Source organism: Apteryx rowi, unplaced genomic scaffold (genome assembly GCF_003343035.1).
Source record: "Apteryx rowi isolate R43461 unplaced genomic scaffold, aptRow1 scaffold_670, whole genome shotgun sequence".
NCBI classification, from domain to species: domain Eukaryota; kingdom Metazoa; phylum Chordata; class Aves; order Apterygiformes; family Apterygidae; genus Apteryx; species Apteryx rowi.
Window position 1 is genome coordinate 164,392 of NW_020450950.1, and position 24,999 is coordinate 189,390.

General features: G+C 38.1%; 1 protein-coding gene across 3 annotated transcripts in view; it reads right to left on the minus strand.

The window, feature by feature from the left end:
- Positions 1 to 2,612: 2,612 nt before the first annotated feature.
- TRPS1 (transcriptional repressor GATA binding 1) overlaps positions 2,613 to 24,999 on the minus strand; it is a 180,966-nt gene continuing 158,579 nt past the window's right edge. For all 3 annotated transcript variants that reach the window (XM_026085703.1, XM_026085701.1, XM_026085702.1), the window contains exons 5-6: positions 9,149 to 9,271; positions 2,613 to 3,674 (exon numbers count right to left, since the gene is read on the minus strand). In XM_026085703.1, coding sequence (XP_025941488.1) covers positions 2,613 to 3,674; positions 9,149 to 9,271 — 1,185 coding nt within the window. The remainder of the gene's footprint in view (positions 3,675 to 9,148; positions 9,272 to 24,999) is intronic.

Sequence of the window (24,999 nt, forward strand, 5' to 3'; positions counted from 1 at the left end):
AGACATTGTCCGGCACTGGTATCAAGCAGGAGATTCATCTAAAAATAGAAGAAGAAGAATGTGGCCCAATATCCGTTGCTAACCTAGAACACTATTAAAGGGTTATAGAACTCAACCATGAGCAGATTGAGTGGGATTTTCCATACGCTGCTCACCAGTATAGAAGCAATGGGTGGAGCAGGAAGGACTGCAAGCCTAATGCTGAACAATAGCCTGTTTGTGCCTAACAAATCAGAGAAACCGTGCAATAACGTTTCATCTGTGCAAAAATGTAACACCTAAAATACTGCCAAGGTCAGTGAGACCCTTGGTGATCAGCTGTGTAAGTGCTTCTCATGCATGGTGATGTTTGTTGCAGGCTGCTTTAGGCACATTATTTCTCAAAAGACTGTCAAAGTGCTGAATGTTTAGGCAATTTCCTCCCCGTTTTTACTTTTGCCAACCCCTATAAGACATTTCCTATCACCTCTCCTTTTATCTTCCACCTCCCAGTCTATCTGGTTAAGTATCTTGTAAGTGCACCAAATTCTAGAAGGGAGAGTGGTGAGACTCAGGTAAGTTAAATATAAGAACTTTTTTTTTATGATACTTTAGTTTCAATTACATGAAAATCTGAGAAAGGCGGCATGTAAGTGAGATCAGAATAGGACCCTTTACATATATTCTCAAGTGAGGACTTAGTCCAGAGATATTTTTATAGAACATTTTAAAAAATAAAATGTATGAATGGAGAAATAAAGGACAACATAATATCAGAAAGACATTTTAAACTTCATTCGCTGCAACATTCATGAACCAGTTGAGCTACACCTGCCATCCAACCGTAAGGAACTAAGACCCTGCACTGCGAAAAAGAAACAAACCCAAACAAAACAAAAAAGCAACTGCGTAATATTGTAAAAATGGAGTGCAATGCTACTACAGAATGCAATAAAACATCAGTGCTGCATCGTCAAACAGCACTTATCAAAATAATTTCTGAAATGTTTCTTCTGAAACACAGACAAAGCAATAAAAAGAGGATATATGTTTATCATTTTAAGCATAACAATGTGAGTTAAGAGCTTAAGAATACAAAAGTACTTGGAATGAATAGTGCTACCCTTTTTTTCCTAAGTAGGCATAAAAATATTTTCATTTCCTTCTTGTTTTTCCATACCATTAATATCAACAAATTCCATTCATTTCATGTTATCGTTTACAACTTTAATGCACACACACAGAAAAAAAGATACCTACTGCAATAGAAATAGTTGCTTCATTACCTTGTTTGCTACATTTGCAAATGTAAACAGCGAGGCAGAGCCAGAACTGACTCTAATGCATGATGGAATATCTTTGTTGCATACGTACACTGTAGAAAATAATTATTCAATATGTCAGGCACCATTATTTGAAATGTAATACATTAATATTTACTAGAAAAATAAGGTTTTTTTTCTATTTGTTCTCCCAACTTCTTTAATGAAATAAGTTAATCTGACAGTGCATCCAGTAGCTTGTAATATCTTCTACATCCCCGTGGCAAAATAATAAAACTACTGGTTGGGACACTATAATGAAAATGATTAAAGTCAGTTCTTGTACACCCTTGTAGCAAGCATGGAGGCTCGTCTAACAGCACCTTTAACCAATTATTTAATATTTAGTTATTTAGCCCTATTTCCCTGAGCAGTTATGCTGAGGAGCTTTCCCTTCATGGATAGTTTTTACAAAGCTTTAAGTATTAAAAAGTACTATGAAGACATTTAATGCTACTTAGCAAAAGCTGGTATAAGTCTACTGAAGGGATTGACTGGTATGTATAGCAATGTTAAGCCTGTGGAGAAGTAACCTTAGACTTTAAGGTTTAGAAATGTAATATATTAAAAATATATTAAAATAAAATACAGCAGGTTACCTTGTTCTATGCAAATTAAACCCGGAGTGTGGCTTCTGTATTAGAGACACTTCATTTGAACAAAATGGTTTTCCTAGACTAAAGAGTGCCAGAAAGAATGTAGTGATAAAATGGTAGCTAAAAATCAGCTGAGTCTGAGAAACATCTAGATGAAATTGCTGCCAAAGCTTTGAGAACAAAGTGATACTAAGGCATGTTGTAGGGCAGAAATTAGCCCAAATTAAAGAAAAGAAAATGACCTTTTAACATCTGTATATTTAACAAGTCTAGTTCTTATATACAGTGTGCATATGTTCACTATACCCCTACAGCAGTATATACATATACACATCTTTGTATTCTTGCCAGTTATGTCTCTTACACAATAGCAAAGGTATTAACTGTCCGGTAAAATTTTCTCAAGGTTATTCGCCATGATTCACTGCATTCTGGCTAGCTTTGGTGGGCCATATTCCATAAAATTATCTTTTCCCCCTTCTGGCCACCATCCAAATGTTCTTTTCTTTCTTGGTAACCCACTCATAAAAAAAAAAAAAAAAAAAAAGGAAGGGGAAAAAACAAAGGGAAGAAGAAAAGAAAAAGAAAAAAACAAGGGATTTTATAAGGCATGCTCTCTATATGAAGTGCTTTATAGGTCTTCACAAGACATTACAAGCTATTGAATTCCCATCAAGGAAACCTATTTCTGTTTAATTGTGCTAAGTGCTAAGGTTTACTCTTTAGGTTTTCCATTCTTTTCAGCTTGTGCATTGTTCCTGTGTAGGCCCCTCTGGATGTGAGTTGTGAAGTCATACTTGTCCGTGCAAAGATGCTGGCATATGCTGCACTGGAAAGGTCCACTGTCACCATGGCAACTCATATGCAAAGCATACATCACTTCATCCAGAAAGACAATGCCACAGTGCACACACTTGGTAGAAAGTTCATCTTGAGTACTTCTATCAACTTTCTCTGTTTTTACTACATTCAAGGGACCTTCATTTTTTACATTTGATGGTGCCTTACTCTTTTCCTTGGAGGCACCGTTTGCAGTTGGCCCAGGTCTGGAATGCTTTATCGCCAAATCTAGAGGAATGTCATTGTCTGATCCGACAGCTGAAAAATGAGGAGGCAGATTAAAGGTGGGATAAGGCACATAGTTTTGGCAAGGATTTGGTAGGCCAGGCACATGACTCAAGTAGTGTGGATTCCCAGGAACAGACAGCTTATATTTACTCCAGAATCTCAGCCAGTCAGCTTCACTCTGAAAGTCATTGTGTACAAACGGAAGTCCAAAAAGTGGGTACTGGTATTTTTCAATAGGGCTTCCAGGTGGTGAATAGTTTGGGTGTTTTGCAGGTCTCATGTACTTTTCTATTGGGCTGCCTCTCTCGGAGCTTCCTTTCCCTTCCGATATCGATGAACTGTTTCCTGGGTCTCCAGTACTTTCCTGAGGACTTTTTATCTGAATGTGCAAAGGTTGCATCCTTTTGTGAATATCCAGAGTTTGGCTGACCAATATTGGCTGCTGAGCAGAATGGCTTTTAGTCAATGAACCTTGGGCCTCATACTTACTGAGGCTAGGAAGCTGAATTTCTCTCTGATGACCTTCAGTTAAGTGATCCTCTGACCTCCTCTCTAAGGGGCTTCCATTGACTTGCTCCTCACTGCTACCCCTCTGCTGTTTGTTTAGCTGCTCAGCCTGAAGTGCCTCCGGGTTAAGGCGCTTTCTTGTTCGTCTCCTAATGATCTGCTCACCATTGTTCTGCTTAATGATGTTTAAAGGCCTGGGAGTCTGCATGGAACACACACATAATAAACGAAAGGAAAAACAGAAGAGGCATTAAACACATCTGAGAGACAACATTCAAGCAATCTTTTTTTCTTCTTTTGTGAAGAACCATACTACAAGAGAGCTTGGGAAAACCATTTCTAACACATAATAAAGGTCAACCAAAATGCTGGCACCTGGCTCCTCAGGTTAAAAGTAAGTAAAAGTGGCTTGTTTTCTCCCATTAAGTCAAGCATCTCAGACATACTATACCTGTTTACTTAAAAAGGTATGAAGTACCCAAGCTGTCAAAGCATTTATTATTCTGGGGGTGGGGAGGAGGAAAGAGAGGTGCYGGAAGAGGGTGCTGAGAGCGTGGATGAGGTGGGAGTTGCACGTCCCTCTGCATTAGCAAAATTCTGTGTACCATGACACAGAAGCCAGTAGCGGCCAGGGGTTTGTACAGATCAAACTTTGACAAGAATTGAGCAAGAATAACACTTACCTTCGTACCCGCCCCCCTTTGACATGGTTAGAAAATGGAATCAAATACATGGCTTGCAGTCAACCACCACTGTCACCCAGCAAAAGGGCTGCAGGTCCACTGTGGTGGTGGGTAGGAGATGATGGTGTCTGGAGGGGCACCACTAAAGACATAGAAGACAACCCAGGTAACATGTTTTCCTAAGCACCAAAATATCTGTCTGGGACTTCGGTGCCAGCTCTCCCTCTTTGATCCCTATTGTATTTCTTTTTAAATGTTATTGATGTTTTGCTAGAAGTCAGGAGGGAGAGAAGGCAGTCCCTGGAGGACAGAAAGATGGGGCTATAAAGAAAAAGACAGTGAGGAAGAGGCAAAGAGGCAAGAAAGAAGTGAGGACTTACGTATCCGTTTGCTACTTCCCCACACTAGTTCAGAGTAGGTGGTCTATTTAGATGAGAACTGAAAACACATTTGTGTGAGAGAGAAAAAAAAATAGTATGAGGAAGGACAGCAGCCAGGCCTCTTTGAAAGGCCCCTCAACAGGAAGGCAATGGTATGTGAATGAAAGATGGTGCTGTAACATTGGTATGTGTTGCTCTACTGGGCAGATGTTAAAACAACAAAAACTACCTAAAAGTCATTCAGTTTGGTGTGCTGGCAGTTGCCATTTGTCTCATCCAAATGCACACATAATCCTGTTTTGGTTGGAGGCCAGAAGAGTGCCCCACACAGTATTCCACTTATATGTTTATTTGGAAATTTTCTTTTTAACATTGTTCTGAAGTACAGATTAAATTTTGGCCTAAAGTCAATACCCAAAACAATTTGTACCTTGAATGTAACAAAATTTATATATATTCATAACTTTGAATTACTACAAAAATATCCAGAGCTGGAAGAGAGCTCACGCTAGTATTTGTAGAGATCTAGTTTCTCTCTGGACTTGACATCCTCTTTTCCTCTTTCACCTATTTATTTCCCTTAATGGGAATTCTTAATGGTTAACTACATTTTAGCCAGCAGAGCTACTTGTTAAGATTTTACTTTCTATTAAAAATCTAAATCAGAAGAAATATACACTTCGATTTAGATTCTTAATGAGTAAAATTTCAACTTATCAGAAAAACAGCATTTCAAACAGTCATCGAACAGATCAAAGCAAGTCTAACTTGAGGCAAAACCATGTTCAGATAAAATTAGAATATTTTCTATGTAAATTCTGTACAAATAAAGTTTTTGGTTTGCATAATCAATAGCCAATTAACATGCACTAGTAAGAATATACTCTCTAATACAAGCTCAGTGTCACTTCCTCACTTTTTCATCTAACACTGTCATATTGGCATGCTATGTAAGAATGCAGAATGTTATTGATGTTGCTCTTATTAAACTCTTTTTTATATGTTATAGAGCAATTTTATATTGATTCTGGATATCCTTTTCATAGTTTGTAAGTACTTTTATTCTTATTCTTCATATTACAGGTATGATGCCTGATTCTGTAAGCAGTTAGAAGAAACATCTTCATGACTGCAATTAAGGGTCCCACACACTTGTTTCAAAGTTAAATGCCACTAGGAATTAAAGGCTATAGGTTCAACTTAAAAATACTTCAGAAAGCAAATGACTGTACTCCTGTGAGTAGTCTTTAGCTGACTGGAGTGATTACTCAGTGGAGTAATCACCATTTTCATTATTTATAGGAGCAAAGCGCAGATAGGAATATTCTCTATTTGTTTGCARTTAAAGCAGACAGAAAAGTTTGAGCTCTTTTCTTGATCTTCAGTGGGGCATTCAATTTGGAAAATAGTGGAAATATTGCCAGAACTTTATTTTTAAAAAGGCCTGTATATGTCAGATCCTTAATTATATATCATAAATTACAAACTGAGTATGATCACAAACATGGATATTTTTGCGATCTCTATATCAATTGGCAATCGCCCTCTCCCAAATATATGRGTAAGAGTTAAAAAAAAATCACAAAATTCACTGAATAGTTCAGTAAATTGCTGTGATTAGTCTTCCTAGCTACAATGGGAAATTGGTGTGACCTGACCATGATCAGAACATGTATGTCTAACTCTAGAATAATATGATGTAGCTCCTTGTTGAGGTGGTTTGAGGATGTGGCCAAGGAATCAAATAGAACAGAATCTAGTTATCCAAGGCCCAGTTAGAATCATTCAAAAATGAGGAGCAGAACTACAAAATAAATGGTCAAATGCATTATTCTGGGGAAACTAAGATACATCTTTCTCTGTCAGCAAACATGAACAGTGTATGCATGTTTGCAGTGAACTGGAGGCATCTTCTTTCACTAAAGCTTTTTTAAAAATTGACCATTTGAATATTTTCACATTTTTTAACATAGTCACTTGCTTTAGTAGAGAGAAATATGAAAAAAAAAGGTCTGCTTCACTTAAAYGACTAATAGATAGACTGAACATTTTTGAAAACATGTCGAAAAACTGTTCAAAGGTATCATAGAAATGGAAATGTGAATTAGTGGGAACCATTACTATGCTAACATTTGTCAGTCATTATTACTCAGTGGTATCTGAGAGATCACAGATTTTTCTTCATATTAAAGAACAATAAAATAAGTATCCTTAGAGATAAATGCATTGTACACATTCTTGAGTATTGACTTGTTAATGGGATGGTAGTTCTAGATAGTGATAACCCAATCAAAAGCTAGCTGTGAAATGTGTAAATCTGCAAATGGCTATATGTGAATAGTTTCACTCAGCTCTGTATCATAATTTAATTTAATGGGGTTGCTTACAAAAGGGAACAGTTCTGTCACCCTCAATTTTTACAGGCCTTTACTTAAAAAATGCATCATCCTACACTCCTTAATTTAAAGATATACATGATGAATAATTACTGTAATATTCTGTGAAGATATAGATAGATATATAAATAGATAGACAGACAGATAGATAGACAGACTTTCATCTTACTGGTGTCATCCAAAAGAGCATCACTTTGCATCTGACTGTGTCCCAAGAGAGGGATTTCTTTGACTGTTTCAGACTCCAACTTGCAATGGAGTTGCTACCATACCATGGCAGAGTGGAGGCTTAATTAAACTCGTAGGCCTTGACCAAAGTTCATTTAAAAATACTAACATCAATGTCCACTGAATGACAGCTTATTGCCATACTTTAACAGCGGAGCTAAAAGTGTCATCTTCTCACTTTCCATATGTTTAAATTAGAGTTTGACAATCTATTGTTAATTATAATTGTTGGAAGCATACTAGTTTGTTTCTAATGATTCATGAGAATTATCTGGGCTATGTTTTTGAATTCAGAAACTGGTTCTGCTAATTTTATATACTACTAATCATGTAAACTGTCATACTACAGAATTTAATATATTTAGAAAATATATTAGAAAGGAATAATGGAGGATGTGCATGAAGTCGTACAAATAACTGGACCCAAACATCAAATTAGTGTTGCAAAGCCATACTATCTTCAAAATTTTTGCAGATGCTCACCATTGATTAGTTTTCCTTAAATCAGTTATTGTATCTAGAACTTGGAGAGTTCCCCAGGAAGATGCTATTTTTAGCAAGACCCAGCCAAGATGCTGGCTAGAGATCGTGYGTAACATTGGTCCATCTCCCACTCAGACGTTACCTGACTGGTTGGGTTGTTCTGGAGCTAAAAAGCAGTTATTGACCTCAAAATGACAGCAGAGCTGACATTTCAGATTGGTGATTGTCTTGCTGCTTGGACTTGCATAAACAGGACTGCTATATGGCCTGCCCACAAGACCAATAGCAAAATTCACAAAAACTGCTAATAGATTTAAGAGCTTATGCCTCATATTTAAAGAGATATGGGCATAGTCACTCGGAGTCCTAAGTACTACTTGGCATTTGATATACAGCTTCCTAACTGTATGTTGTGGGGTTTTTTTTGAAATGGATTTTCTGAAAAATGTTCCAAAAAATATGTGCTCTGAGCCATAACTTAGATTTCTGATTTTAGCTCTAAGCCTAAATTCTTAAGTTTTGCCTTGGCCAAAAAAAAAAAAAAAAAGCAAAAAATCAAAGCTGCCTCAGTTTCCTTTCCTGCAAAACAATAATACTTTTCTATTTCACAGGGATGTTGTAATAATGAATTAATTAAACAGTCAAATCCTGCTCACCTGACACTCCCATGTGCTTCTATTAAAGCTAGTAGGGATCAAATTTGACTTTTGGGTCTTTTCCTAAAAGATTCTGAGCATTTTGGCCCTGATCCAAGAAAACACTTAAGCATGGCTTTCATGGACCTGAACCAGATCATTCAACATCTTTCAGGATCAAGCCAAGTATCGATAAGCTGAAAAGCAATATAGATAATCCATGATTACTACGCATGACATGCCTGACCCAGAGGGATGCTGAATCTTTCTCTCACAAAGTCATGCATGTTGTCAACTGAGTAGCTTCCTTGGAAGTTGAGTTATTTCAGAGTCCTGCAGCAGACTACAAGGACTGTAGAGAAAAAGAGAGCAAACAAACAAAAAAAAGCCCATATCTCTAGGAAATTTATTGAAAAGAAAAGAGATAGCAAGAGGAGAGAAAACAAAAGAAAAACACAGCACAGGGATATTTTAGATACAGATGTGATGTCTAACTTTAAGATTTTTTTCTTTTTTTTGATTATGAACACAAGAGCTCTTGAATATAGAGAGCTTTCATCACAGCATATTGTATGCGTTTAAATGGAATTCCCAGAAAAGAAATCATTTTCCTCTTATTTTTTATCAAAATAATTAAATGCATCACTGGTGATCTCAAACACGTCTACCCACAGCATCCCAGCTCGTTTTGTAATGAATCACATCTGATCCCAAAGTGACCATAGAGAAAAACCCAGTTAGGAAATTAACTGCAGGCCAGGGAGTGGTAGTAATCACACAACCAGACGAGACCACAGCTGCCCAGCTTTGCTGCATAACCCCCTTTTTTATTTTTTATTTTTTTCTGAGCAAACTAGTAAGTTCTTCCTACCGAGTGAAGCTTCTGGTAGAGGCCACACGCATTGCATACATATCCACCATTTGCATTCTTTCGCCAGAGAGAGGTCTTTGTGGTCAGGCAATTGGCACAAAAAACACCCGAGCCTCTACGTCTCTGAAATAGGGAAGAAGAAGAAGGAAAAAAAAAAAAAAAACACACAGGAGAAAAAAAAAACAGGTCAGAGGTGAGTCACATGATCTGCGGAGTTAGGACAAATCAACACAGGAGTTTTGTCTCTCCACTGGCAACAATGACAGTCTAAAACCACACTGCCCATAATGAGGTCAGGTTCAATTGTGCTTAATAGGCACCGCTGATTTTCATTATAATTAACCCTGGAGTGATGGATGAGGTGTGTGAAACACCAAAGCCTTTTCAGCATAACAGCTTTAACTTTTTGAACTTCAGGTTTTATGCATTTAATGATGGTTTCTAAACAGTGGATTCCGACAAACACGCTGGAAGCTGGCAGGGCACATTCGGTAAACTTCTCCCGTTTTGTTCCCTGTGTCTCACAACAGATTATTGCTCTTTGGTTTGCTCGATTTGAAAGTGTGATCACTAACAAGAATTCTCCAACACCCCCATTTTAATTAATTGCATTTTGTATCTGCGTCACACTAATTCCTTTAACAGAGATTATACTTCATTAATTGCATACATGACATTCAGTCCCAGTCTTTCCCACTTACTTCTGAAATCAGCATAAGCTACCATATATTTCCCACAGCCCGCTAAGAATGAGGAGTAACCTCTGCCAAACAAATAAAAGTACAGTATTCTTAATGAGACCTCTTTTGAACTTCATCTGAAACCCCAGAAAACATGGTSTCATCAATGGATTTATTTATTTATTTTATTTCAGCCGGGCGAAGAAAGGCACAGTACAACTCTCCTAAATACAAATTGATTTTTAACCAGACTGAGCTGTGCATTCATCAGTTTTAATAATGATCCAAGAATATTTAAAAGTAGACACGTTTATGAGTAGTGCTCGTTAAATTCTTTCTACAGAGTAACGATTTCATTAAACTTCTCATTTAAACAAAAGTCAGGCTGTGTTTGTGGGCACAAATACTAATAAGCAGGAAATGGAATTCTTTTGCTGAAAAGAAAATCYGAATTTCAGCTCTGCTCCCTCTCTGCAAAGGAAAAAAAATAAATAACAAATCTTCAGCATCTAACATAAGAATGGGTGAGTATAAGGAAAAAACAGCCTGGGTGAAAACTAATTTTATTATAAATTAAAAATTACTAACACTATAGGTCAAAATTTCAGGGTTTCATAAAATTTAAGTAATTTATTTAACTTTAGTTCATACTGTAGAAGAGCGGTGCTCATGCCAAAAAAATACAATGGTTATAATTGTACTCTGATACATTTCAAATGGAAAGCTTTCTGCAGACATAATTTTGGCTTCAAGACTGGAACACTTTCTTGGCATTGAAAGGGCATTTGATTCATCGGGTGTTTCACAATGTATCACTAAAAAGACCTGGTGAGCAGCCAGTTCCCTATAGGGTAATTTTTCCATCCAGATGCAAGTGCTATCAGAGGCCCTCGTCAGCTAAACTAATTATGATCTTGCATTTGCTGATGCCTGCTCACTCTAACGTTAGACATCCTCCATTAATCATCAATACAAGGAAAATGAATGAAACGTACAGAAACGAGGGCTGGTAAGCTGCATGGCCATAAAAATCTGAAATGAGTGTAATAATTTAACAAGATTGGGGAAATGTTTTTAGTGAGCACAAAGTCAGGCTAACAATTGCCCTTTTAAACCAAGAACACAATTTCATTAGTATAGCAGGTTGTGCTACTTTAAGGTGATACGATAAAATCTAGACTGTCATCAAGATAATCTCTCTCTCACCCCCTTACATCATCCCCTACTTTGTCTCCTAAATCAGAAGCAGTAATATGCTACATTTTTCTGAATTTGGGTAGGGGAAGAACTAAATAGCTGTTCACGTCCTTCAGCAAACATGGCACTCGCTGCGCCTGTGAGAGGCAGCTCGCCCTGGTGGAGCACGTTCACCTACGAGCACGCTGAAGCGCCTCGTTCTTTTTGCGGTTGCATATCCTTGCAAAATTTTACCTGGCTGCTGAAATAGTTTCCTTAAGAATACAATAAAAGCTTCACTAACCCAGCCCCAGTTTGGTCCACTCGGAGGGTGAGAAGTTTCCAGCTGGAAATGACTTTATACGGCCAGGATACAGATACAACTGCCGAACTGTTCCTTTCCATTCCTACTTTTTGTCTGCCAGCCTAGGATTTCTTGCTGTGGTGAATTATACAAGTGGAGTCTTAATCTGAGTAAGTTTCTCCACCCTTTCATWTCTGTTTGCGTTCCTTAAGCTTGGGAAAATACCTCTACACAGACATGGAAGACTTTTAAAATACCCAGAGAGGAATCCAGTTCATACTCCGCGTTCTCACACACCTGAATGGGGGACGGAAGGTGTAGTAACCTTGAAATCATCATCAGACAATATGGAACTAGTAGATCATTAACACATGGAAAAGAGTTTATTTAGAGAAAGGAGCTGAAAAGAGTTTATTTACATTGAAAAGAGTCTATTTATTCTTTCTTTTTTTTAAAGAAAGATCCAATTCAAATTGTGTATTAGTCACAATGAAATAATATAGCGATTTTAGCTGGGAATGAGCTCTAAAATACCTAGCTAAAGTAGCTATATAAATCAAAAAAACTGTATCTGTGCTTACTTAGCAAAACCAAACTATTTATCTGTTTAAAATTCCAATGTAGTGCAGAAGATTCAGCTGAATTCCCTAAAATTAATGTAAAATTCATAAATTTGTCCTACATGCTGTTCTGAACATTGTAAGTCTTATCTTTTGTTATCTCTCTGCTCTCTTATTTCTGTGACATTTAAGGACCTTACCTGATAATCAACAATGATCATTCCCTCATCTAAGTGTTTCAACACAGATTACATATATTAATGAACTGAGAATTAAACCACCTTTGCAAACACTTAAATGCTGTTACTTTGTTGGGCTTTTTGCTTTTTAAATAGCTTTTTTGAATGGGGACAAACAGCTTTAAAATGGATTCTCTGGGATGAAACAGGACTGTGGCAACATCAGACTAAATATTCCTGACTCCCAGATCCCACTAACCACAGAACTGAGCTGCTTGTCAAAATATACCTGAGATATCTTGATTGAGCCTGCAAGAAAAAAAAAAAACAAAAAAAACAGAAGTTGTTTTTAAAAGTCTATATTGCTACTCTTTTCCTAAATCAATTTGGTCTCTTCAGTAAAAAAAGTTAGCCTTTTGTACAGAGTTTTAAAAAGGTTATTGTCCAAGAGGAATTATCTAAATATTTATTTTTTGTGCTAAATGTTAACCTAATGATGATACTTCTAAGGCATGAGTTGGCTTGGCTTTGGATATTCAGCTTTTGCACTGGTCAGCAATAGCGGCCAATATTGCTGTTTTGCTGGGTAGTCCTGCAAAGGAACAGCCGCTCCAGCTCCAAGACAGCAAGATCTGCATAGCAGCCGTGGCCCACAGCCTCCATAAAACCCAGCCGTGGGCTCAAGCGCTCTGCTAAATATGAACCTAGGCCGGCATTTTCAAGAAATATATTGTGGAACCTTTGCTCTTTTTTAAATGTGAACACATACTTATCATAGTTAAACAGTCTCTTAAGAGTGGCCCAGGAAAGGTAAATTGACATAACCGCTCGTAGGCAGGTTTGAGCCTCAAACAAAAATGTTTCAGTCTCCAGTCAATGCCACTGGCACTAATTGGAGTTATCCATGAAAATTTCCTGTACATCCTTGGAAGAATAAGCCAAAAGGGTCTAACTAAATAACTGAAATATGTATCTACTGAGGCAAGCTTTAATCATCTGGAGCCTTATAACCACTATATTATAATCACAAATCCTGAAGGGACCAATATAACGAAGAGTCTGTCTCTATTTCCAGWCCAATCCTAGGTCTGGGCACTTAATATCACGGTTGTCTCAAATCACACTGGGCTGAAATTTGGCACATGTTTTTGTCAGCCCAGTTGTAACTCTCTCTCCCTCTCTCTCTCTCTCTCTTTTTTTTTTTTTTTGGTACTGAAAGCTTTATTTAAATCATTTCAGCTGTTTATAATTTGGAGATAGGCCAAAATTTGGGGGAGGGGGGTGGGAGGATTTCAAGTTTTTCAGATACTTGCTGACCAATCTACAGCCACTGTGGCTTTGCACAGTGGTGGGGGGGGGCAGGGTATGCACACATTTTAGTATTTTATTAGTAGCAAGGCAACAAGTGGATTATGATTTTGTAATTAAGCTATGAAAGTTTGTAATTATTCACCGAACATGCACTGTAGATCTCTCTACTGTTTTCCCTCAGTAAGACCCATACTGAAACCGTGTAATTTCGTAACAACTCTTGATATGCAGAGTATTTACTCACATTTTTTATGGTTTCATATCTTGACCGTTTCAAATTGAACAAGTCTGAAACTTAGTACACACATTGTCAAGCCTGAATGCCTCATTTTTTTTAACTCCTTGAACTATTTTCTCTAGTTAACCAATACTTCTTTTAAACAAGGAACTGATTATTAATTATTTTTGCTAAACAGTAAAACAGTAGATAATACCACAAGAAGTAATCCACTCAGGCGTACTTACAGGATCAGTACCTTGTTTTTCATAAAACACTAGGTTAGATTTAAAAAAAAGATGGCACACAGTACAGTTTACAGGATTTAAAACTTTTCAGCCATGTAGAAGGGTCACTACATTTTAAAGTTATACAAAAATATTTTAAAATGCACAGAACGTACAGTAATTATTTCAAAGGAACTTCATTTAGCAACATATATATTGTAAAAGCATAGCCAAAAAACACTGCTGAAGAACTGTGGTTTGTTAGCTAGCTAGACTAAGCAAGGGTGCCTGACACTCTTCTAGTGCCAAATACATCCTGTTTTCAAAATTTCTGCCAGAAGATGCTTTTAGAAACTCGAATAGGCTCCACAGGCATCAGCCAAGCATTCTTCTTACATCACCCTCTGGGTTTTGGACACAACAAAACTTGTCTTTTTGCTGATTACTTTCACTTCCCCATCACAGAAGAACGATCTGATGACGCCTGAGTGGATTTTTTGACCATTTCCGGCTTTCCTGTCGCGCCAGAAACRGCACCCGTAGCGATCAGGGCCCAGAACATCACGAACGTTACCAAAGAAGCAGCATACGTCTGACCTGTTTCCAAAGACAAAGTCGGGTACTACAGCCGTACGCGCCCCACCGAAGGCCAAGCCAAACGCTGGTTCTGGATGCTCTCTGGCAAGACAGCAGTCCAGAGGAGAGACATGGGAAAACCCGCACACCCTTGGCTCAGTATTAGCCAGGCCCCTGGGGGTGGACCAACTGGGAGAAGCTGGACTCATGCCCATAGTCACCCCTCYGCTACCACAGGGTTCATCAAAGTAGGATAATGTACTCAGGGTTACATCTCAGGGATGCGTGATGGACGACTGCTACTATTTATGAGTTTCTTCTTCCCCTTTCAAACCTGCTAGTTCCAGGTATCGTCCACTGCTCTCCCTTACAAGAAGAACTCTTTAATTCTCTTTTTTTTTGAAGAGGTTCAATCTAAAGCCTGGGCAGCAAAGAAGCATCTGGATGTTGGAATAAGTGCTACTTCCCTCTGTTTAGGATGGGAAAAGAACCTTGTAGCCCTCATTTCTTTTGGCTTCAGAGTCACTCAGGCCATTCTAAATGCATTTAATCAAAACCGCTTTCTCTCTCAACTATGAAAACAGCCACAACTATTTCCCCATAAAGTTTTACATTTTAAAATTTTAGTTGCTTTTTGCTATAACCATGTTTAAATTAAGAGGAAAGACAATGGGTTTTCTTCTCTTTATAACTTGGAAAGCTTTCAGGAATACACCAGGCACAGCAAATTTTCAGCCCCAACACATAAGTTGTCAGAAAAAGAGAAACATGTAAAGCAAAGTTTTAAAGCAAGTTGTTTTCAACCTTAATTATGAGTTAAGGGATGCCTCCTGAAATTAGTTCAATGTGCCAAATCCAAAGTCTCCATCTAAGAAATTTTCATGAAAAATTACATTAGAGAGCTATATGTGAAAGATATATGAGAAAGAGGTTAGGAAAGGCAGGGTAGAAAGAGAGTAAAAATGCCAAGAGGGAAGTTAAAATTACACACCTAATTCATATAAAAAGTTTAGAGGAATTTTTAATGCTCTATTGTGACAGCACCTTTGGATGATATACTCTGTATTACTAACTTTTAATGATAGCAATTAGAGTTTTTCTAGTGAAAACCCCCCCACCAACAATAGATTGCAAATTAAATATCACTATTAGGGCAGCATTTCAGAATTCTACCTCTGATCCCCTCCGAGAATAAATATTTTAATCTGCATGTAATGTGCATGTAGACTACAATTATTTTTTAGTAGCAGCAAAAACGCAGGCAAGTAGATTTTTCCCGACTTGTAGCATTTCACTGTATTCTGTAAAGCCACCTTAAAGACAGCAGCACTTTGCTAGTTCAAAAAAAAACCAAAACCAAAAAAAGCCACAATCTCTTTGTGTCTTATTAAGAAAGAAGAATTCAGTAAGATATTAGTTTAAGATGTCATGATTGCTACCATAACAAAACACTAACCAATCAATATAAATGATTGAATTAATAAATATATAGGTATGCAAAGAAAATACATCACAAAATCAGTTGCTGTTGAATCACTTCACCACCATCACTTCCTCACCCTTATTTCCTCCCCCATGCTGCAACCTATCTAACGTATTCCCTGTGCTGGAGGGTAACCGGCTTCAAACATCCAGCTTCAACCCTAAACTCCATAGGCAGGAATTTACCAGCATTTTAATAATCTATTAAGAGTAATATGCAACTATGGGATCACATAAATAATCACAATACATGTTGCAATGACTTTTCCTTGACATTGTTTTTCATTCACTTGAGCATTCATCTGTGAAAATTATGCAGTTTGCAGTGTATTTCCTTGTTAATTCAACTAGTGATAAAGGATAATTGCACAATTTCCCCCTCAAGATCTGCAGCAGCACAAATATGAAAACAATAGGACTTTCTGGAGGTCAGAGTTCCTTGCCATGGTTAGTGGAGATTGATTTTTAAAACACTGTATGTGTTAAAAATATGAGTGATCTTCTGTTGGGACAAAAGTATATACACAGATTAAAGTAACACACAAATAAATATTTATGGCATAAATAGCATTTGTAAGGAACGCTGAGAAATACTTTCTGGTGGAAAGTTAGTTCATGTCAGTCTGGTTTGCAAAGAGTTAAATTCTTCTACACAAACTATGCAGCTTCCTTCAAACATCTTTTACTGGATATAACATATATTTGAGGCCTGATCCTTCAACTCACACAAGCTGATCATCCTTAAATTTCTTTCAGTGTCTTAAACAACAGCTACCACAATGTGATATGATCTTGCTTCTGCTGTATTTTGCTACGGATTACCAGCAGAACGACACAGACCTCCACGGAGGCAAATCTAAAACAAATTTTAAAAGTTGTAGTAACACTTGTAATTAAAAAAAAAAAAATAGCACCCTGGAATCCTGAATTTCCCTAACGATACTGATGTCATTTTGCCCTAACTGAAATCTATTCAGGAGGAATAGAAATTCTGCCTTCAATAAGTCACTGAGGCAATTACACAGGAAAGTACTGTAATAGGCTGTCCCCCGTCAAACAGCTCACGTACACGACTTCCTTTTCAATTACCAACTTGTCTGCATTGCCATCTGTAAAAACGAACACATACCTTGCGCTGCCAGTTTCTGCTCTTGCACTTCCATTAGTGGAACTGGCTGCAGCTGCTCAAGAAGAAAGTCCTGATTGTCTTTGTTTTCCCAAAATGTAGCACCATTTTTCACCTTCCCTTATACATATATCAACTCAAGGTAATGCATTCTCTCTGCCGAGGTGTACTCACAAGTATGTTAGCTAAAGTCCACCTAATTTGTTTCCTGTTTTCCCTTCACAGTTTATCACCTAACACAGTAAAAGCTACCAGCAGTATCTCTCAGCATCCACACCAGAATCACTATGTGAGTCTCCCAACAGGTTCGATCAGTCTTGCAAGGAACTGCTATAAAAATCACTAGGTTTCTAGGCAAACTTCTTCCTACATTTCTAAATCAACTCAATCACTCAGCAACCGCTGTTTTAAAACAGTACTTATGCAAAGTGATCAAAGATAAGAATAATAAAAAAATACAATTTAGGAATAATAGCATTCCTTACAAAAATGGTTAGGTAGATGTATTTAGTCCATATAAGCTGGGCAGAAGGAGCCTGATTTGGGAACTGCAGTTCTTGCCCCTAAATAATATAAACTTTTCTCCACTAACAATTTGCTGAAGCAGATTCATGCAATAGCTACAATTCTGAATGGCTGCCTAAAAAAATCAGCATTCATTCACACAGGTCGTTGCTCCTTTCTGGATGCCGTAYGCTTCTGAATGAACTAAGCGGTTGTTAGAGAACGAATCTAAGAAAAAACCATTACGAGCCTCTTGCATTCTTCTAAATTTCAAGCACAACATAGAGTGTGTAACACATACAGCAGTTGACTAGTCTTCTGATCAGTAACTGCATAAAAGGAGTATCGTTCGAACGGCCCTAAGCACTCTGAAAGAGACATCGAGAAAACTGGAAACACTTCTGTTTCATTTCTTGGCACAAGGCAGAAATATCCAAGCCCTGGTGTCTCAAATAGGGAAGATAAATCAATAGTTAGACTTCGTTATAAACAGACTCACTTTCTGAGATAAAGAGCCAGTTAGGAAGGTGCCTAAACATGGAATTAGGTGCTTAAGTTTAGGCATCAATACTTTATGTGTAAGAAGGCATACCAAGTATCTTTTCTTTTATGAAGTAATCTCAGCCATCAAATGAACAGATAAAAATGGAGCAAAGATATGTCTGTATTTCCTTAAACATCCCCCAACTTTGACATGGTAAGAAGCAGACAGCATTTGCAGATCTCAGCTAAGAGCCGGTATGTAACTCTACATATGATAGCAATTGAGGGTCCCAATTCCACAAGTACTCTGCTGTACGAGTGAGCACAAAGCTGCTGGAGTTCTCAGCTTCTGGCATCTGTTCCCACTTCCATAGAAATCAGATGGGCAAAATTAAGTTTTGAGGGGAAAAAAATCACAGACATGTAAAAAACATTCCCTGACCTTATTAAAGTCCATGTGATCTCTRTTTATACAGAAAATGGATCAGAAAGTCATCAGCTGAAAGGAGGAACTCTCATTTGTAGATTTTGTCTGAGGGCTGCCAAAATCAGCAGGGAAAAGGCTCCTAAGGGGCAAAAATTTCAAAAGCCATTAAATGACTTAGAAGCCTCAGTCCCCCTGACTTTTGATCACCTATATCCTCCCAAATTTGCACCCCAAATCTGGAAATTACATTAGAAGAATAATTTCTCGTTCACAGTTATGAAATGAGGATCTAAAGTTTTAACAGAAGTCCTCAGGACTCAGAGAGGAGATGTCAAATAGGTGTCTACTTCTCAGTGAAAGCCAGGGAGGTTCATTTACCTGTTACTTGTACTTTAAAAAATTCCCCTTAGGACCATTCATTTTAATTAAAGAAAAAATATAACAAGAAAATGTTTCATATAGGCAGCTATAGCTTATAAACTTCTTCAGGAACTGTAGTAACTAAAATTTGCATCTCACACAGTTCCCTTGAAAAAGCTGTTATTAGAGTGGGATCCAAAGCTGACTATGTCCACCTATAGCTTTCAATATGCTTAGGACTGCACTCTTATTGCAGATCTTGTTATTTGCTGTTGCTAGAATGGCTTCCATTCAGAAAAATCAACATTTGCCAACTCATACCACACAATTACCATAGTTATTTCCTATTGTAAGCTTAGGGAGAAACTGTGGTATCCCAGATACCACGGTGTGGTAAATATTGAAAAGTAGTGGCCTTTCTATAATGGCCATTTTCATCTAATCCAATCCATTTCAAACACTTCCAGATAACAAGACAATAAGACAGAGTCTGTTTCTCAGTGGTTAGTTTTAAGCCATCATCTTACTCTGTCCTATGATCCCACTTTTGGCAAAAATATTTGATGACTTCCTTCTTGATAGCTTTAGGCAATAAGAATGGACCACAGCAGTGATCAATCCCTACAGTCATCTAAGGAAGCAGCAGTGTATCTACCGAAAAAATAAAGCAGGTTAACTTGGATAGAAGCAGAATGTGCTAGCAGTAATTTCTGTCTTTTGTTTTTTTGATTTTTAAGTTACCCCATCTTTAAGTGCCAGCAGCCTCCTGGGCTGCATTAGAGCATTGCCAGCAGGTCGAGGGAGGTGATGCTTCCCCTCTGCTCAGCACTGGTGAGACACATCTGGAGTGCCGGATCCAGTGCTGGCCTCCCCGGTATGAGAGAGACATGGAACTACTGGAGTAAGCCCACCAAAGGGCCACAGAGATGATGAAGGGACTGGAGCATCTCTCTTATGAGGAAAGGCTGAGAGCTGGGTCTGTTCAGCCTGGAGAAGAGAAGGCTCAGGGAGGATCTGATCAGTGTGTACAAATACCTGATGGCAGAAGTAGAGAAGATGGAGCCAGACTCTTCTCAGCGGTGTCCAGTGAAAGGAGGAAAGGCAATTGGCAAAAAATTGACATCAGGAATTTCCATGTAAACATAAGAAAAAACTTCTTCACTATGAGGGTGGCAGAGCACTGGAACAGGTTGCCCAGAGAGGTTGAGGAGTCTCCATCCTTTGTGAGTGGACAAGGCCCTGGACAACCCTGCTTGGAGCAGGGGGTTTGGACTAGGTGATCGCCTAGGTGATCGCCAGAGGTGCCTTCCAACCTCAGTGACTCCATGATGCTGGTAAACTGATCCTTTTTTTAAACCAAAACTTTCTTCAGTGTCTTTCTCCAGGATGTGGATAGCTTGTAATATTTTTTCTATTAATTTCTACTAATTTTATTCTATTAATTTCTACTAATTTGTCTTGAAAGATAAAATATTTAAAATTCTATGGCTATAAAAGTATTAATTAAAATAGATCAATATCCAGACTGAACGTCACAGAGTACAACACCTCATCCTGTAATCTGGTAAAGTATACAGATGCTAAATTGTTTAAAGAATGGATAAACCTACTTTTAATTCCACAGTAAATTTCARAATTGTAAGGAGAAACTGAATGAAGTATCTAGTATAGCTTTAAAAAAATTATTCTTTACTTGCTTTTTCCTGTCAAAATCCTAATGCATACTTGTAAATGAGACTCAGTGCGGGGTGCTGTATAGCTTTCCTTAAAAATACCATTAAGATGAGAAGGAGAGGAGAACAACTGTTCTGCATTTTGGAGACATTTCTCCTTAAATAGTGTTTATGTACTGCAAACATCCTTTCCATAAACAAACCAGGTCTTTGGAACAAGTGAACACAATTTCTGAAGAATCTTTACCAGCTTCTATTTCGGGTACATGATGCACTGAGAAGTTTAGGCCAACATGGGCATATGGTCTCCTAGTTTGATACGAAAAATTTCATGGAATTCAAGATGGAGCCACAGCATAATAACTGAAGACCTTAAAATCTGTGATATAATACAAGATTAAAAAAAAAAAAAAAGGTGTTTCCTCATACATTACTAGAGTCAGATGAATGTTTCAAAAACTTAAGAAAGAGGAAAGTTACAGTAACTGGTATGGAGAAAGAAATACCCTGATTAATATCCTTACTAATCAAGCTTAACCTCATTTCCTAAACTGTCTTAACCAAACTTTAAATGCTCTTTTTTAGGAGAATCATGCAGTAGGGAAGTCACATTTTTTGTTACAGACCTACTGAACAATAAAGAATATTTATCTTAATAATAATTATGCAAGATTTGCAGCTCTTCTACCTTTGCAACCCTAGGAATTGGGTATGCCCAGTGTACTTTTTTATACTCACTCACTTCTGCACAGACAGAATACAGAAACTGCATAGCAATGTCTCCACTGGCTCTAGCCTATTTTTTCTCTTACCTTTAACTTCAAAAGAAAGTGATGATTAGTTTGCTTAGGACACCAGCTTCGAAATTTGCATTGTCAGAATCACTCCTTTCCACCTACAAATTTCACTTCACCAAAAGCAACGYTTCTAATTTGAGTGGCACGATGAACTTACTGCTACTGGCAGCTGTTCTCTTAAATGGCATGAGCTAGACATCAACAATATGAGACATAACTTATTGGGGCTTTTCATCATAAGCTCTGCACACAGAGGAAGGAATTTACCCACCCTGTCACATCATCAGCCGTTAGTTCAGAGGACTTCAAAGGACTGGCAAAGCAACGTTCGAGAAAACAAGCACCAGGCTGGAAAGGTGAGGTACAGYGAAAATACTTCTGCAAGCCCACAGTCAACTTATTTTTCACACCCTTTGGAGGCTTCTTAAATGAAGCTGACGGTGAAGCGATGCCTTGTAAAACAAGCTCTCAGCTTCCTTACCAAAGTGGCGTCAGCTCAACAATCCAGCAGCCTCACTCCTAGGCAATTGCGGCCGCATCCATTTTATAACTGCTGAGGCAAAGACGACTGGATTGACGAAAAGTCTGGAGTGAGTTTGTGGCAGAGTGAAGAGAAGGACTCAGAGCTGAACTGTTTGGTCTTGTTCCACTGATCAATATATCAGATTTTGCTACTTAAGCAACAGAAGTCAGGAAACAGTTTCTGCTTTACCTCAGCTTCCATCTGCTAGTGTCATGACTGATCTGACTTTGCAACAAGACTCCAGAAAGCCCAGGTACATAACTTTGGAAAAAAAAAAATAGACTTAGATGCTGTGCAAAATTATAGCTGTGCTTTTCTTGTGCACAATTATAGCTGCTACTTGTTAACAGGCTATACTCAAAGGCATTTCTGTTCTACTGACGAAACAAAAACCCTGATGCTTTTAAGAATTCACTTTTCAATTTAATTCAGGTTTATCCTTAACAGTGAATGTCAAATAATTTTCACTCCTTTTCTTTACGTTTATCACCTACTGGAATCTTCAGGAGTGAGAAAGAAAAAGAAGTAGAGCAGGAAGGAGCACATTTATAATGGCATGCCTTTTCTCGAGGAGAAAAAAAATAATCTTCCATTTCATCAATATCTTTGCCAAAATCCCTCTTTCAGGAACTGAAAAGAGAAGAGGCTTTATTTCCTACATATATTTTATAGGAAACATTTTTTGGTTCTGTGTCACAGACTAGGATTTCACACCTTAGTGGCTAGTTGTATGGAAATGGACATGGCTGTGGAAACTTATGGCTGTGAAACCCTGATAGTAAAATCAGCAGGAAGATGAGGAAGGTGTGGGGAACACTGAATGATTCATGCAGTAACAAACTCCTTACCATTTGAGGAGATTTTGGGATGGTTGACAACGCTACCTGTCTAYGACCACTACCCCGGACCCTCTCAAGCCGGCTTTAAATCCAGGTGTGATACAGAGGAAGCATTGCTCCCTTGGGTAATGGCCAAATAAGTAAGTGGATGTGACATGTATGTATTTTTTTAAGAAAAGATCATCTTAAAAGCAGGTCACACTTACTGTTAAGTTATACCTCTGAGAAGTAATACCTGAAAGATAAATCCTGGGCCTCGTTTCCTTTATTAGTAGCATTCTAAGTTAATGAGGAAGCGACTTTCACAAGTTACTGTAGAGCACTACAAAGCTAAGCATCTTAGCCATGACATTCAACAAAACTGTGTTGCAACTATCTCTTCCTTCGTCAAATCCAAGAACAAATCTTCCCCTATTTTATATCCAATGTAACTCTACCAATTGCCTGAAACACAAGAAGAGCAGAACATGGTAAAAATCAGTGAAAACCTTCAGAACTATTACAGATCTTATGCTCATCTGTTTAGACATAAAAAAGATAAGATACTGACTGCACTGCACTTGTCTTTTGCTATTCGAAAGTAACTTCTTGGATGATTTTACTATGGACTTGCAAGCTACCTTCAAAGCCCCAGYGTATGTGTGGCATGACCAGGGCAGACAGAGTAGACATATCTTCAAGATGGTCTATTTTATTCTGTATTCCAAAAACGACAATAGCTTTAGTACTGTATCGCATGCACAGCTGGGAGTGTCATGCCTACTATATTTCGCTGCTTAATGGTCTCACAATGAGACACAAGTTTCCTACAGGATGCTGCAATCCATCTACAGATTTGGCCTCCTCTGCTACTTACTGACAGGCTGTAGAAGCACCCAAAGCTCATTTTGTCCCCAGGTACGAGGCAGAGGAGCAAGGAGCAGCCGGGCAATGCCAAGGACAGYGCGGTGGGTGGCAGGCAGGACTTTGGGGCTGTTCAGGTGGCTCCCGGGGCTGCAAATGCAACAGGCAGCTTGAGTCGCTAGAGGGTACAGCGAGGGCACCCAAAGGGTCCCGCTCCCCGGGTGGGGGCAAAGGACCAACCCGGGGAAATGCTAGAATGGTGAGCGTCACTTGACTATTGGGATGAGCTATTTGAATTTGCTTTAAAACGCCTCATCTCTGTGCTGATTTTGAAGCGTTTATGCAGGAAGCGCTTGCACATGCAAAGGCACGTGCCACAAATAAACTGAGCAACTCCCGCCTTGGCTCTTCATTTTTAAATCCACTGCAGTCCGGGTATCGGGAGGTCAACAGTCCTTTCGTTGGCAAAAGACCAAATGGCTACAAAGAATGAGAACAAAATTCCTATGGTTTTAATGATGGTTACTCACAGACGGCAAGATGGGGATCCCCTTATTTACAAACAGCAGCTTTTAAGACTGAAGGGCCATTTAGGCAGTAAGCAGTACGGAAGAAAAATCAGAATCTGACTTCAAGAGACATTGCTATGTTAACTAGTGGGGAAACAGAAAAATTAGGCCCATACTCAACAAACATCCAGAGAGGGCATCTTAGCCATTACTTGTTTGGAGTTCATTTAACACTGCTATTCTGTGCAGATTAAATAATTTCCAGGAAACCTACTGAATATATTTCACTATTCTGGTATTTTTTAAAACACATAACTCTTTTTCATGCACGAATATCCCTGATTGCATCTGCCTGAGTTTCCATGCTTCACAAGGACTAGCGAGAAGGGAAGCTGGATGAGGCTTGTGTTATACCCTTAAGTTCTAGCAGATCTCAGTAATAATTCTAATCAACCAGTGCATTCCAGACTTTATTGCCCATCTTTCTTTTTCCATTTTTTCCATCAACCAACCAGCTAATAAGGAAAGAAGAAGTAAATGTGTGTGCAATGGATAGCACGGCATTCCAATGAGACCCAGAAGTGGACAGATAATAGAATAGTTGGGAATATCAGGCAAAAATGTTAACATTAACTAGGTTTACTTTTCACTCTATTTAAATACAAAAATATAAAATAAAAAGTTTCTGTATTTTAGTCTCAGCCAATTGTGGGCCACACTGAATGTTAAATAAACTATTATTTAATCAAATACAGGCATATTAGTCTCACTCCTGCTGACAACTTCAATTAGAATATTTTTGCTTCATACAAAAAAAAGAAAGAAGAAAAAACTCATGATCTTTAAACTACTATGGCTTCTGCACAACATCTGGTTACAATTTTTTATATATTCAACCACCAAACTTCTATCTCCACAAAACAGTTTACTCAAGATTTGTTTTAATTATGCTGCATTGCAAGCTTCATATGGCTTTGAAAAGGGGGTGAAAGGATTGCTCACGATGCAGACAGATGCAAACCGAAAAGTACTATACACTGAGAGATACTTTTGAA